Raw genomic sequence first — 13502 nt, forward strand, 5'->3', positions numbered from 1 at the left:
TTTCCATGATGAGCAATGGTATGGAGTTTTTTGACTGTCTTCAGTGTTCAAATCCTTGACTATTTGTAATTGTGCTGTATATTTTTTTGTTATGTTTTTAAAATATTCTTTGTGGTAATTTATTCACCATTTATCTTCAGATATGTCTTCCAATATTGTATTCCAGACTAGAATTTGCCTGCTTCTTTAAAAAGTGCCTTTGATGAGCATAATGTTAAACTTTGAACAAAGTCTAATTCAGCCATTGTTCATCACTTTTAAGCCAAATGCAACTTAGCAGTTTTCCTTCCGTTACTGTTTCCTGGGACCCTCTGTCTTAGTCCTCTTTTCACCACTATAGCAAAGCATGGGACACTTGTCACTTGACAAAGAAGTGGGTTTATGCAGGTCACAGTTCTGGAGATTCAAGGACCTGAGTGAGCCCACACTGACTCTGCAGAGGTGGGGACCTTCTGATGAACCAGGCAGTCCTGTGTGCGTAGGAGTAGGCAGGTATTCACATCTCAAACAACGAGAGCTACCCCACCCTTCATGACTTAGACCTCCCAAGAGGCTCCGCCCTTTCAAGTTTTCCCAAATTGCAGCCGTGAATTCCTGCTACCATTGCTTAAATTCCTGTCAGACCTGAGAGAGACTCAAACCACATCACATGCACCAGTAAGGGATTTTGCTTCCTGTGAAGTCTTGAAGGGAGTCTACAAATTTTTCTACAGCCTTTATCATTTGCTTTTACATTTTAGATCCCTAATCCACCTCAGGTTAACTTTTGTGTATTATAAAAGACAAGCATCTTTTACATTTTGTTTTGTATATGTAAGTGGTTTTGCCTGCACATATGTATGCAAAATGGATGTGTAGTGTCTACAGAGTCCTGAAGAGGTCAGATTCCCTGGAACTGTAGTTATAGACAGGTGAACACTGACATATGGGTGCTTGAAACTGAAGCCAGGTCCCCTGGAAGGGCAGCAAATGCTCTTAACTGCTGAGCAATCTCTGCAGCCCAAGTGATGAGATGTTGGTACCATCTGTTGAAAACCCTTTTTCCCATGATTGTTTTGGAACCCTTGCAGAAAGTTAATTAGATGTCCAAATTATGAGTCTTTGTGTGTTTGTTAAATGTATATGCGTGTGTATGTATGTGTGGTGTTTTTCTGTGTGGTATGTTTGGTGTGTGTTTGGTGTGTGTGTGTGGTATGCACAGTGTGTGTATGTGTGTATGTGTGGTGTTTTTCTGTGTGGTATGTTTGGTGTGTGTTTGTTGTGTGTGTGGTGTGTGTGTGGTATGCACAGTGTATATGTGTGAGTGGTGTTTTTGTATGTGGTATGTTTGGTGTGTGTTTGTTGTGTGTGTGTGTGGTATGCACAGTGTGTGTATGTGGTATGTGTGTGTGGCATGTACAGAGTGTGTGTGTGTGTGTGTGTGTGGTGGCTTGAGCTCAACATCAGATAACTTCCTTGCTCACTCTCCACCCTTTTCCACTTTTGTATGTGATGTTCACATGCATGCGATGTTCACATGTGGAGACGGAGGCTGATGTTGGGAATCTTCCCTGATTGTTTTTCCACATTAGTCACTGCAGTGGGGTCTCTGTTAAACCCAGAGCTGACTGGCAAGGCTGGTCTCACTAGCCAGCTTGATCCATGGATCCCATCTCTGCCTTCTAAGCCTGACATCGCAAGAGGGCTGCCACACCCTCCTAACGTCTGTGTGGGGGTTGGGGATCCAATCTCTGATCCTCATAACGATGAGGAGTCCAGCAAACACTAACCTCTGGACCATGTCCCTAGTCCGTCTACATTGTTCTTGAGATGGGTCTCTCCTACTGGACTCACATCTCAGGGATTCAGTCATGCTGGCTGCAGTGAGCAGTCTCCCCATTCCTCCAGCACACATGGAGCAGACTGTGCCCACTGCTCCCGGGTTTTATTCGAGTGCCGGGGGTCTGAACTTGGGTTCTCATGCTTGCATGGAAATCTTAGTCATCTCCCCAGCCCCAAGAGTCTATTTCCTAACCCAGTTCTGTCCTATGAGGCTGCCTGTACTGGTATCATATTGCCTGCTTATGGGAGCCTAATGGTTAAGTTTTGAAATCATGTAATGTAAACCCTCCACTCTCTCTTTCAAGATTGCTTTGACTCTTCTAGGTTCTTCAAGTTTTCCATGTGAACTTGAGAATCTGATATAATTTTATGAGGGGAAAAAAAAAGTCCAGCTGGGACTATAGTTAAACTGAAATTGAGGCTGTGCCTAAACTCAGGGGGAAGTGGTGCCTTCCTAGGGTTTGTTCTCTGATCCATGAGCATGGGAGATCTTCCTGGCTATACAAATCTTTATTTTTCTTGGCAGTGTTGTTTTTTGTTTTGTTTTGTTTTGTTTTTTTTACAGAGCTCAGATTTTACTTATCTTTTGTGAAACTTATTTCCAAGCACGTAATTTTTGCGATTTGTTAGATAGCTGGTTGTCCCTCACTATAACAAAATGCCTGAGGTAATCAACTTAAAAGAGAAAGAGCTATTTTAGCTCATAGTTCAGGTCCATGACAGATTGGTCCCATGGCTTTCAGAGTGTGATATTGGAGCACAACCTGAACCAAAATGTTCAACTGATGGATTGAGAGGGAGCAGAGAGAGAAGGGGAAGGGGCCCAGTCCAGCCCCACCTGTCATCACAAGGCCCCCCCCCAACTGTGTAAACTTAGTGATGAATCATAGAATTCTCACCTTGTCTCTTCTGTCACTCAGCACAGTTCAGAACTTAATTTCTCATTGGCAACAGCCCTTTCTCTAACATCTGTAGAGAGAAAACTTTCGCTTTTGTTTCCTACCTCCTTAGGAAATGTCACAGAAGCCTTGAATTTTCTTTCCAGAGAAATGTACACACACAAACACACACGCACACACACACAGCAAGAGCTTCGTGCAGAGCTTTAAAACATTGAGGGGCCTTCCAAAGACTGCTTGTCAGCCTTTGGGGCCTGCGGACCTCTGTGTAACCCTTGTTCTGGAGCAGGGCACTGATGGAGGACAGTGATCTCCTTCGCCTGTGTCTTTCCACCCAGTGCGGCACTCGACTGTGCCCAGCAGCTCCATAAGGACCCATGCACTGAGTCCTCAACAATGCTGCAGCCCTCTGCAAGTCTGGCCTCTCCTCCCGAGCAACACCAGATGCTCAGCAGGCCAGAACATCCCACATCCCCTCATCTGCCCAGGACAGGTTAGCACCCACTTATGGAGAACAGGGATATGTCTACAGAAAGACACAATTCAGATAACCAGAATAGTAGGATCTTACAGCCATGGTGGGTCAGTCACACACATGGTCCAAGAATATCTAGGGGCCCGGAGTGTCAAAGGACTGATGGAGATACTAGGGTGGTGTATTAGTGCAGAGACAAGGGTTGCCCGTCCTAAATCACCTGACCTTTTGAGAGTTTTCTTAGTGGAGAAAGGATTGGGAATTGCGATTCCAACACCGAGTCTTAGCTGCTCTTTCCCCTTAGAGGGACACAGCAGTGCAGCATTTTGGCTGGGGCCATCAGCTCTCTCACCAGAGTACCGCCTGCCTCCCATTGCCCAGGGCACTGGAGGAGTTCCAGTTGGCAGTCCCCTGCAGTCATCACTGAGCTGGGCTGAGCTTCCCACTGTCCCAGTGAATGTCTTCCAAAATGGCTCCATGTCCCACAGAGAAATAGGAACTTGCTGACGGCAGTATTTCAGGACTCTCCTTTGTCTTCCTACACCCCGCACAGCCATGTCACGGGGAGTGCTTCCCTCCACTGTCACCTCCAGTGACAACCCAGAGGTCACCAGCACAATGACATCGTATGTATGTGTCTTCCTATGCAGGTGCCGAAGGCATGGGCAGCAAACTGTCTGCACCTGCTGGCAACTCCTCAGTGCGGTCCCCCAGCCTGGAAGAAATCCATACTGCGTACAAGCAGAGAAACCTCTCCCGGGCTCGTGACCTGCTCAGAGTGGCTTGTGAGGAGAGTGAATCTCCGCAGGAGAAGGTAGGGCACATGCCTGCCCCAGGGGAGCTATTCTGATTATATGGGAGACTGTGTGATGGGGATACACTTGCTGTTGCGTGTGCACACAGAAGCCTGTGTGCGGTAGGGGATACACTTGCCTGCATGTGCACATAGAAGCCTGTGTGTGGTGGGGGAGTACACTTGCTGAGTGTGCACATTGAAGCCTGCATGCAGTAGGGGATACACTTGCCTGCGTGTGCACATTGAAGCCTGCATGCGGTGGGGGAATACACTTGCCTGCGTGTGCACATAGAAGCCTGTGTGCGGTGGGGGAGTACACTTGCTGAGTGTGCACATTGAAGCCTGCATGCGGTGGGGGATACACTTGCCTGCGTGTGCACATAGAAGCCTGTGTGCGGTGGGGAATACACTTGCCTGCGTGTGCACATGGATGTCTGTGTGCGGTGGAGGAATACACTTGCTGTGTGTGCACATGGATGTCTGCGTGTGCACATGGATGTCTGTGTGCGGTGGGGAATACACTTGCTGTGTGTGCACATGGATGTCTGCGTGTGCACATGGATGTCTGTGTGCGGTGGAGGAATACACTTGCTGTGTGTGCACATGGATGTCTGTGTGCAGTGGAGGAAACACACTTGCCTGCGTGTGCACGTGGAAGTCTGAGCCTGACAAAATGTCTTCTGTATCGTTCTCCACCTTAATTTTTAGGATGCATTTACTTTTACTTTATGTATTTTACCTGCAATGTATATAAGAAACACGATGTGCATGCAGTGCTCAAGGAAGCTAGACGAGGGCTTTGGATCCTCTGGAACTAGAATTACAGACAGCTGTGAGCCGTGATGTGGGTGTTGAGAACCAGCTGAACCTGGATCCCCTGCAATAGCAGCAAGTCCTCTTAACCCCTGAGCCATCTCTCCATCCCCCTCCACCATACTTTTTGATACAGGGTCTCTCACTAAACCTAGAGCTTTTCATCTCAGCCAGAGGAGGCTGCCCAGCAAAGCTCCAGAACCTCCCTGACTCTGCACCTCTAGACTAAGGTTATAAAGTGCACCAATGTTTCTGGGCTTTCTATGGGTACTGGGCATCCAAACCTTTACCCACTGAGGCACTGAACCACCCCACCATACACTTTTGTTTTTAACAGAGCCTCATGTATCCCAGGCTGGCTTCTAACTAGGTAGCCAAGGCTGACCCCAAGCTTCTGATTCTCCTGCCTCCACCTCCGGGCTACAGGCATGCACTTCCATAGAGGTTTAAGATGCTGAGGATGGGTTAGATGCTTGGTGCATTCTAAACCAGTGCTCAACCGAATGAGCTGCATCCCCGGCCTGTGGGTTGACTTCTCGTCACCAGAGACTTCATGGGGCTCCAGTGTTCGGGAATGCCTTGGTTTGCACATGCGCAGTGGATGTCATTCCCTTCCAATCCCTTCATCAGCAGCACACGGTTTGCACATGCGCAGTGGACATTGTTCCCTCCCAGCCCGTTCATCAGCGTCACACCTTCACCTTCCATGTCAGATGTAAATGGATGTAAATGGGTTCAGTTAAAGAACCAAACGCCATCTGCAAGGTTTATCTACCGATTTTAGCCTTTCTTCCAACATAAAAATAACTTGTACTCAACATTTTTTTTAGGGAAAAAAAACTAGAAAAGCAAAGAAAACCAAAAGGAAGAAAAACTCAGTAATATACACGAGCACTCCTCTTCACTGTCTCAGTGTGTTCTCTTCCAGCCCACTAGTCGGGGAGGGAGGTTACCATTTCTGATAATATATTATGCATTGTGTATGTGATGTAAATACAGATAATAGTTTGCATATACTTCTTGTTTGCTTCTATTATATCAAGAATTTTCTGTGGGGTTGGAAATTCATTGCAAACATCACCATCAGTGGCCGCATAATATTCCATGTGGTAGGGAGAACAGAATTTAAATTTAATCCATTCCTCTTGAAAAGATATTTGGATTATTTCAAAGTTCTAACCAATAATGCTATATGGGATTTTTCACGTAGTCATTTCTTTTTGTAAGGCTATTTTTTTTAGCATGCACAGCTATGCCAAATGGAAAGTATCGGTATGAACGTTTTTGTTAGCACATTATTATAAAATAATGAGTTTAATTTTGACATTTTCATGCGTGATATTTGAAGTTTTTGAACATATGCCAAACTGTTTGCTAAAAAAACAAGTCCAAATATCCACCCCCCAACACCAGTAGCTCAAAGGGGATAAGAGTCAGATATTACCATGGAAACACCTCATCAATACTTTGTTTGCATTACCTTGGTTAGCAAAAGCTTAATCCATTTAATTAAAAGTTAGAAATGATTCTAGCCTGCGCTCAGAAAAGTAAGAGACTGGGGGACAATGAGCACCATTGAGATGACATTTGAATTCACGATGTACATTACAAAGGTCCACACCTGGATGTGGGAGATAGCCTACATGTTCGATCCACAAGATGACAAAGCTATGTGATCCTCAGTGCTCCTGGACCATCAGATTCTGCGCAGAATAGCCAAAGCATCAGAAGATGTCTCAACGCGATCTAGAAAGCTCTCCAGTCTAATTTCAGTAAATAAGCAAATAATGTCCTCTTCTATTAAGAAGGGGGAATCAACCAGGGCGGTGGTGGCGCATTTCTTTAACCCCAGCACTCGGGAGGCAGGGGTAGGCAAATCTCTGTGAGTTCGAGACCAGCCTGGCTATAGAGTGATATGTGAGTCCATGAGTTAAACCCTGTCTAAAAAAGGAGGGGGAGAGATGCAGGTATGTGGTATACACATGCAGGAAAAACACTAGTACATATAAAAAAAATAAAAATAAAGCATTTTTTTAAAACAAAGGGAAGATCAAACAGGTATACTTTTCAACATTCCAAACCCCACTGTATGCAACTGAGAACTCTGGACATCCCATGAACAGCAAGGAACATTTTGACACTGGAGAGAAGAGACCTTCTAGTGAGTTCAGAGCTCAAGAAAAACTTGCTGTTGCGTTTATAGGGGTCCTTTTCGCCTTTTTTACATTCCAGGCTAACCCAGAGCCAAACTGGCACAGAGACTTTAAGGAAAGCTTCTGTTGTTGCAGCTGTCAGTGGACCAGGCAAAGGCTGCATGAGAAGACAGGACATCTAGAGGCAGCACCCAACCACACCACAGCCCCGCATCCACCACTCTCTAACCCTGCCAGACAGTAAAAAAGCTGCCCCAGTCATCCAAGGAGACTGTGGTGACCTGGGGTGCTAATTGGCACTAGGTGGTTATGTAATAACCCCCCCACTGTGACCACTGGAAACTTAGGGAGCACAGGAGAACTTCCTGCCCAACAGGAACCAGGAGTCCCATCCCACAGGTACCATCTAACTCTGAGTAGTTTCTGGTTTTCAGCCCCATCAGGAAGTGATGACTCCATTCCGCTAATCACCTACCAGAGCTAACAAGAGTCCAAGGCCAAGACTCAAATAAGATCCCAGTCCTAAAATACATTCCCACTCATCTCCAGAACCTAATAAACAGTCTCTGCTCGGGAAGGAGAAAAACAGCAAACTGGTGGGGGAAAAGGCAACAGCAGATGCCAGCAACTGGATGAGTCAGATGTTTGAAAGCTCTGACAAGAATCTAAAACAGACAGAACTCTCCAGTGAGCAAACACAAGCATGCTTAAAGCAAAAGTAAACACTAGGCGTCTCCAGGCAAAAGTATCAGCAGAGAAATGAAAGGCAAATTAAATAGAAATTTTAGAGCCTCTAAAATACAAGAGCTGAAGTTTTCTTTTGCAGGCAAATTCAACTCTAGAACAGAGGAAACCATGGAAAGAATCCCTACCCTGATGGTCTGAGGCAAAGGACAGAGAGAGAGAGATGGAAAATAAACAAACCCTCAGGGGCTCGAGAGATTTTAGCTCAACTCATGCCATCAAAGTCGAGAAGAAAAGACACTGAAGTGTAGTTAAGAAAACTTAAAACTCCCCCAAAGTGGAGAAGCCACCTACAAGCAGAGTGGAAAAGCTAGAGGGTCCCCAACATAACTTAGCAACCTGTGGTCCACACAAGTCATGCTCAAACAAATTGTGAAAATAAAAAAGTATTGGAAGCAGCCAACAAAAGCTGTTGCCTTAAGGGGAGAAACAATACGAATGACGTCATCTGACACCATGGGAACCCAGAGAAAGTGGCACCAAGTACTAAAAAGAAGATAAAGTGTGGACCTACAATCCCATAACCTGGAAAACGGCTTTCAAGAAAGAAGAGAAAATAAATACATCTGGAATGGAAGAAAACAAAAGAGAACCAGTGTCTGGAAGGCTTCCCTAATGGAACAGCTCAAAACAGCAAATAGCAGAATGAGAAGGTTGGGATAAACAGGAAAAGGAACTCAGTGAGAACAAAGCATCTGTGGATACATTTTGTGGATACACAGAACAGATTGCTACTTTGTCCTTAGTTTGTCTTTAAGTTCTAGTTGACGCAGGAAGCAAAAAGGGTAACATCCCTTAATTCAGCTCTTTATAAGGGGGAAGAATTAAAAAAAAAAACAAAGCATTTTTATAATAAATGTAAAATTTTAATACATCACTAAAACTTATTTACAAAACACTGAAAACAGTATCTTCTGGTAAGTTATATGTCTAGAATGCAATAGCTGAAGCAAGCATGTGCTACCTATAACTGGATACCCAGCTGCAGGCTTTTAATCTCAGCACTTGAGAGGAAGAGGCAGGCAGATCTACAGAGTTACCTACATAGAGAGTTCCAGGCCAGCCAGGGTTCATAGTGAGAACAGTCTCAACATAAATATCAAAGCTATACAAAAAGCTGTATTTAAAAAAAATACTATAACCTATTAAAAATGAAATTCAAAATCAAGCTGCTCACAGAAAAAAAACCTATGAAGATAGAGTAAACAAAAACAAACAAAATTACATGGCAAACTTACACTTTAACAACTACAGAATTGTATTAAATATAAATGATTTAAGTCCACGAGCTTAGTTCCAGTTAGGATTTTTTTTTTAAAGAATCAGAAAGTAGATTAAATATAATGATGTGTGTGTGTGTTCTGAAAGTAATTATATGGAAAAACATAGACCATGCAAATCTTAAGCAAAAGAAAACAGGAGTGGCCATGTTAATATCAGATAAAGCGAACTACAGAGCAGAGAGAATTACCATGGGTGGGGAGGGTTAGCAACTAATAACAAGGTTCTGGATCCCCAAGATCACAATCTGTACTGTTTATGCACTACATTGCAGAGGCATGAAATCTGTGGAACAAAAGCTATGGTCTATCTGAAAGAATAGGCTATATCCACATGGTTGCAGGAGTTTGGGTACTGTCTCAACAAACGATAAATCAAACAGAAAATAGTCAAACGGTTGCAGAAGAACTCAATGCGACCATCACTATCAGGTTCTAAAGGGCATTACCCAAAGCACTGCATCTCATGGCACAGAATGCACACTCTTCAATGTCCACAGAACATAAGCCAAGATAGACCGTGCCACGGACCGTGAGCTAAACCTCAGCACACTTCAAAGTAATTGGAATGAGACATCATGTGTTCTCTAACTTCAGCAGGATTAAAATAGAAGTCAAGAGCAAGCGGTAATGAGAAAAATCTCCAAATACTTAGACGTTAACAACATACTTCTAAATTATCCCTGGGTTAAAGATGGGAATCTTTACACATCTAAAACACACTGAATTGGGTCTGGAGAGATGGCTCAGTGGGTAAGAGCTTATATTGCTCTTGGAGAAGACCAAAGTTTGGTTCCCAGCACCCACATCAGGCAGCCCACAACCTCCTGTGCTCCAGGAGATATGGCACTCCTTTGTGGGTTCCACAGGTACCTACACACCCATGTCCACATATTAACACGCAGACACACTTACACCCACCCAGTTTCCTGCAAGATTAGGAACAAGGCGAGGATATTACTCTCAATATAATTCTGGAAGTTCTATTTAAGAATAATTTAATTAATACTCATCTGGCAAGAGAGATGCCATAATCACAAAAGTGGTTTCCCAGGGTGAGACTTTATCTTGTAGACTCTAGCACAGTGATTCTGAACCTTCCTAATTCAATGACTCTTTACTACAGTTCCTCATGTTGTAGTGACCCCCAACCATAAAATTATTTTGTTGCTACTTCATAGCTGTAATTTTCTATTGTTATGAGTCATAATGTAGATATTTTTGGAGACAGAGGTTTGCCCAATGAGCCGTGACCCACAGGTTGAGAATCCCTGCTCTAGATCTCTGTCCCCTGCAGTTTCTCCAAATGTGAAAAATTTGAGTGTGTAACCTGTGGTAGTGGAAACTGTGCTCCTGTGCTCCTCTGAAATGGGAAAGAGCAATTAGAATCATAATCAATACGGTATTATTCAATAGATCGTCTTGATGTTCAAGCTAAGGAAATAAGGTGAAGAAGTTAAATAGAAAACATACAGATATGAAGGGAAAATAAAACTACCCTCTATTTGCACATGGTACAGACTTCATAAAAAGTCTATAAAAGGAAAATAGATTAACTGTATATTGCCAAAATTCAAAATTTTAGCACCAAGAAACACTCTGTTTGGAGGCAAGAAAGAACACACAACCTCTGAGGAAGTATTTGCTAACTGCATCTCTAATATGGGATCCATTCTGGAAGACAGAACCCAGCGGAGTGGACATTAGAAAACAATCACTCCATGCTCAGGCAACACACCCACGCGTGCATGCACGCACACATACACACTAGAGAATCCTGGCAAAGAAGACATGGAGAAGCAAAGCTATCTACCTCAGGGCAGTCAGGAAGAAGAGAGGAAAAGAGAGAAGGGGAGGAGCATAGTGGAGCAGGGACAGGACACCCCGGTCAAGGGCATGTCCCCCAGTGACCTCTTTCTTCCCACTGGTACTGCCTACTAGCAGCCTATTCCACTATGGACTGGTGGGTATTGATCCACAGCCTGACAGGAGTGTAAGAGATTAGTGGCTGGCAGGGTTGGGGTGGCAGAGTGGCTGAGCCTCCAGGAGGTAGCAGGGGGCAGATTTATTGGCAAAAGAAAGTCCTGGGTAGCATTAGTCTACACTGTTCATGCGTGACGTCTGATGTCGCATAACTGGTTTTGAAACCATGGACGTCTCCGCCAGCATAAATGAGGTGAAGGGTAGTTGAGTCCTCTCTGCTCTAGACCGCGACTTCTGTAATCTCAAATTATTTCACAGCAAAAAAAAAAAAAGGTTTTAAAAATGAGAACAATATGATACCATTTTGCAGTAATTGCAAACTGACAAAAATGAATCAATTCATGGTGTCTGCAGTCAGGGTATTGAGTCTTCCTGGCGGGGCAGAGACTGGGGGTGAGGGGCAGGGCCGACAGTGGGGGCATCTTAACTCTTGGGTGTGATGGCAAAATGCCCTAACAGGACAACTTCAGAAGGGGAAAGGGTTTTTGTCTGCTTATTTTGTGGTTTGTGTTTTTGTGGGTTTCAGCCCATTGCCAGCCTACTCTGTTGCCTGTCGGGGTATGACAGGCAAAGCACCATGGCAGAGAAGGCACAGGGGGACACAGTGCTGCTCACCCTGGGGCAGCCCAGAAGAGGAGGAAGGAAGGAGTGATGAAGGGCACAATGGAGCAGTGACAAGAGACATGGATCAAGGGCGTGTCTTCTGGGGACCTCTCTTCTCCAAGTTGGAACAGCTATTCAGGGACCAGTCATTTCCGCTATGAAATGAACAGGATATTAACCTGATGGTGAGGTCAGAGTTCTCGGAATCTAGCCACCCCCACCAGCTGAACCTTCCCTCAGCACAGGACCCTTGGGGGCATTCTCTAGACAAACCATAACAAGGGGCTTCTGTGCTACGTTCCATTCCCCTGCCTGGGGGCCCATTTACATGGGAATTGGTCGCAGTTCATGAAATGGAATGATTTCTTTCCGTGTAGATATAGCATATCACACTTGGTAAAAAGTACTAAAGAATCAGATGAAGACTAGAGAGAAGGCTCCGTCAGTAAAGCCCTTGCAGTGTGAGGTGTGAGGACATAGGGGATAGGGGACTGAAACCATAGTGCTGAGGGAGGGGACAGAGGGAAGTGGATCCTGTGGACTTACTGGCCAGCCTGGCAGAAATGGGGGTTCCGTGTTCAGTGAGAGACCTTGCATTATAAGGTAAGTGGGGGAGCAGTAGAGGAAGGTATAAGCCAGTCTCCAGCCTCCACCTGAACACGCACCAACAAGACTCTCCAAACACACTTGTGTGCACACACACAAATAATTAGTTGGACAGCACACTTGGTTTTGTGTGGCTTCCCTATGAGTGTGTGTGCATAAAGATGCCCTAGGAGAACCATGTGGAAGCCTTTCTTTATACAGGGAAATGAGGGCGCAGAAGGAAACTGGCCTTTTATTTTATATCGAATTAAAGACTTCAGAGCCACCAGGCTGTCTCCAGCCAGAGAGGCAGCTCCTTTCTTCCCTGCCTTCTGGGTGCCTCTTGTCTGTGGCCGGTTGTGACATCACCCATCACCTAGTGAGAATGGGGCTTTTAAGCCTGTGATGGACAGGCGTCTAGACAGCTCTTAGTCCTGTGGGCCAGTTAATCAATCACTTGTGGCTTTTCTCTGTAACGCAAATGCTTTCCAGGAATGGCTGGGCTGCAGGGCCCCACGTGGCCAGAGGAGTGGTGAATTTTTGTTTTCCAGTTGTATTTAAGCAAGTAAGTCCAGCCCCCCTTGCTTGCTTGTCAGACATACCATCTCTAGTCCGTTCACACCACTTCCAGAACCCAACTGCTCCTCCAAGGGTCCCTCACTGCCCAGGAGGGATCCAGTTCAGATCCAGGGTGGCTCTATTGGTCATGAAAACCCTACCTAAGGGTTACATGTTCCCATTCCTGCATGGAAATAGAGACAGACCCCTTGCATAACCATACTGAGGACTGCATGTGATTGCAAGAGCTTGGTGAGCATCTCCAGTGCCCCACCTACCTATCTCTTCCTGTCCACCTGGCTCTGTCATACTTTCTAGAGACATTTGGTTTCTTAACTGTCCTGTGGGTTGCTTTACACACATCCCTGCCGGGAACTTCCCTGTCAATTCATGAAGGCCTGCAGTGCCCCCCAGCATCCTGTAGTCAGCCCTGCCCCTTACACATACAGGACTTCCATAAACATGCACAGAAGCATGGACTGACTCCTTCCTACCTGGGCTTTCCTTGTGCCTCCTCCAACATACTAAATCAAGATCATGGGAAGCAGTCATGTAGGAAGGCCCGAGATTTCAGTAATGCGCTCCCACACTCGTGCCCCCTCTGTGTGGGCACAGGTCTGTGAGTTCCTATTCTGCCTACCTCACAGCTTTGGATGCCAGGGTAGCTGGAATGAAGTCGGGACTCAGGCAGGGGCCAGTGTCTCTCCTATCATTTTCTTCCTTTGAACTCCAATCAAGAATCCTGCTGCTGTTTCGTCGCCCCTGGATTCTGGTGTGTGGAGCCCCATCTTT

At 45.3% G+C, this 13502-nt stretch overlaps 1 protein-coding gene across 1 annotated transcript in view; it reads left to right on the plus strand.

Annotated features, from left to right (window-relative positions):
- Window positions 1–13502, plus strand: part of Lrrk1 (leucine rich repeat kinase 1) — a 138700-nt gene that overhangs the window by 41129 nt on the left and 84069 nt on the right. The window contains exon 3 of the mRNA XM_057756435.1: window positions 3846–4009. Coding sequence (XP_057612418.1) covers window positions 3846–4009 — 164 coding nt within the window. The remainder of the gene's footprint in view (window positions 1–3845; window positions 4010–13502) is intronic.

This window comes from Chionomys nivalis, chromosome 23 (genome assembly GCF_950005125.1).
Source record: "Chionomys nivalis chromosome 23, mChiNiv1.1, whole genome shotgun sequence".
NCBI lineage: Eukaryota > Metazoa > Chordata > Mammalia > Rodentia > Cricetidae > Chionomys > Chionomys nivalis.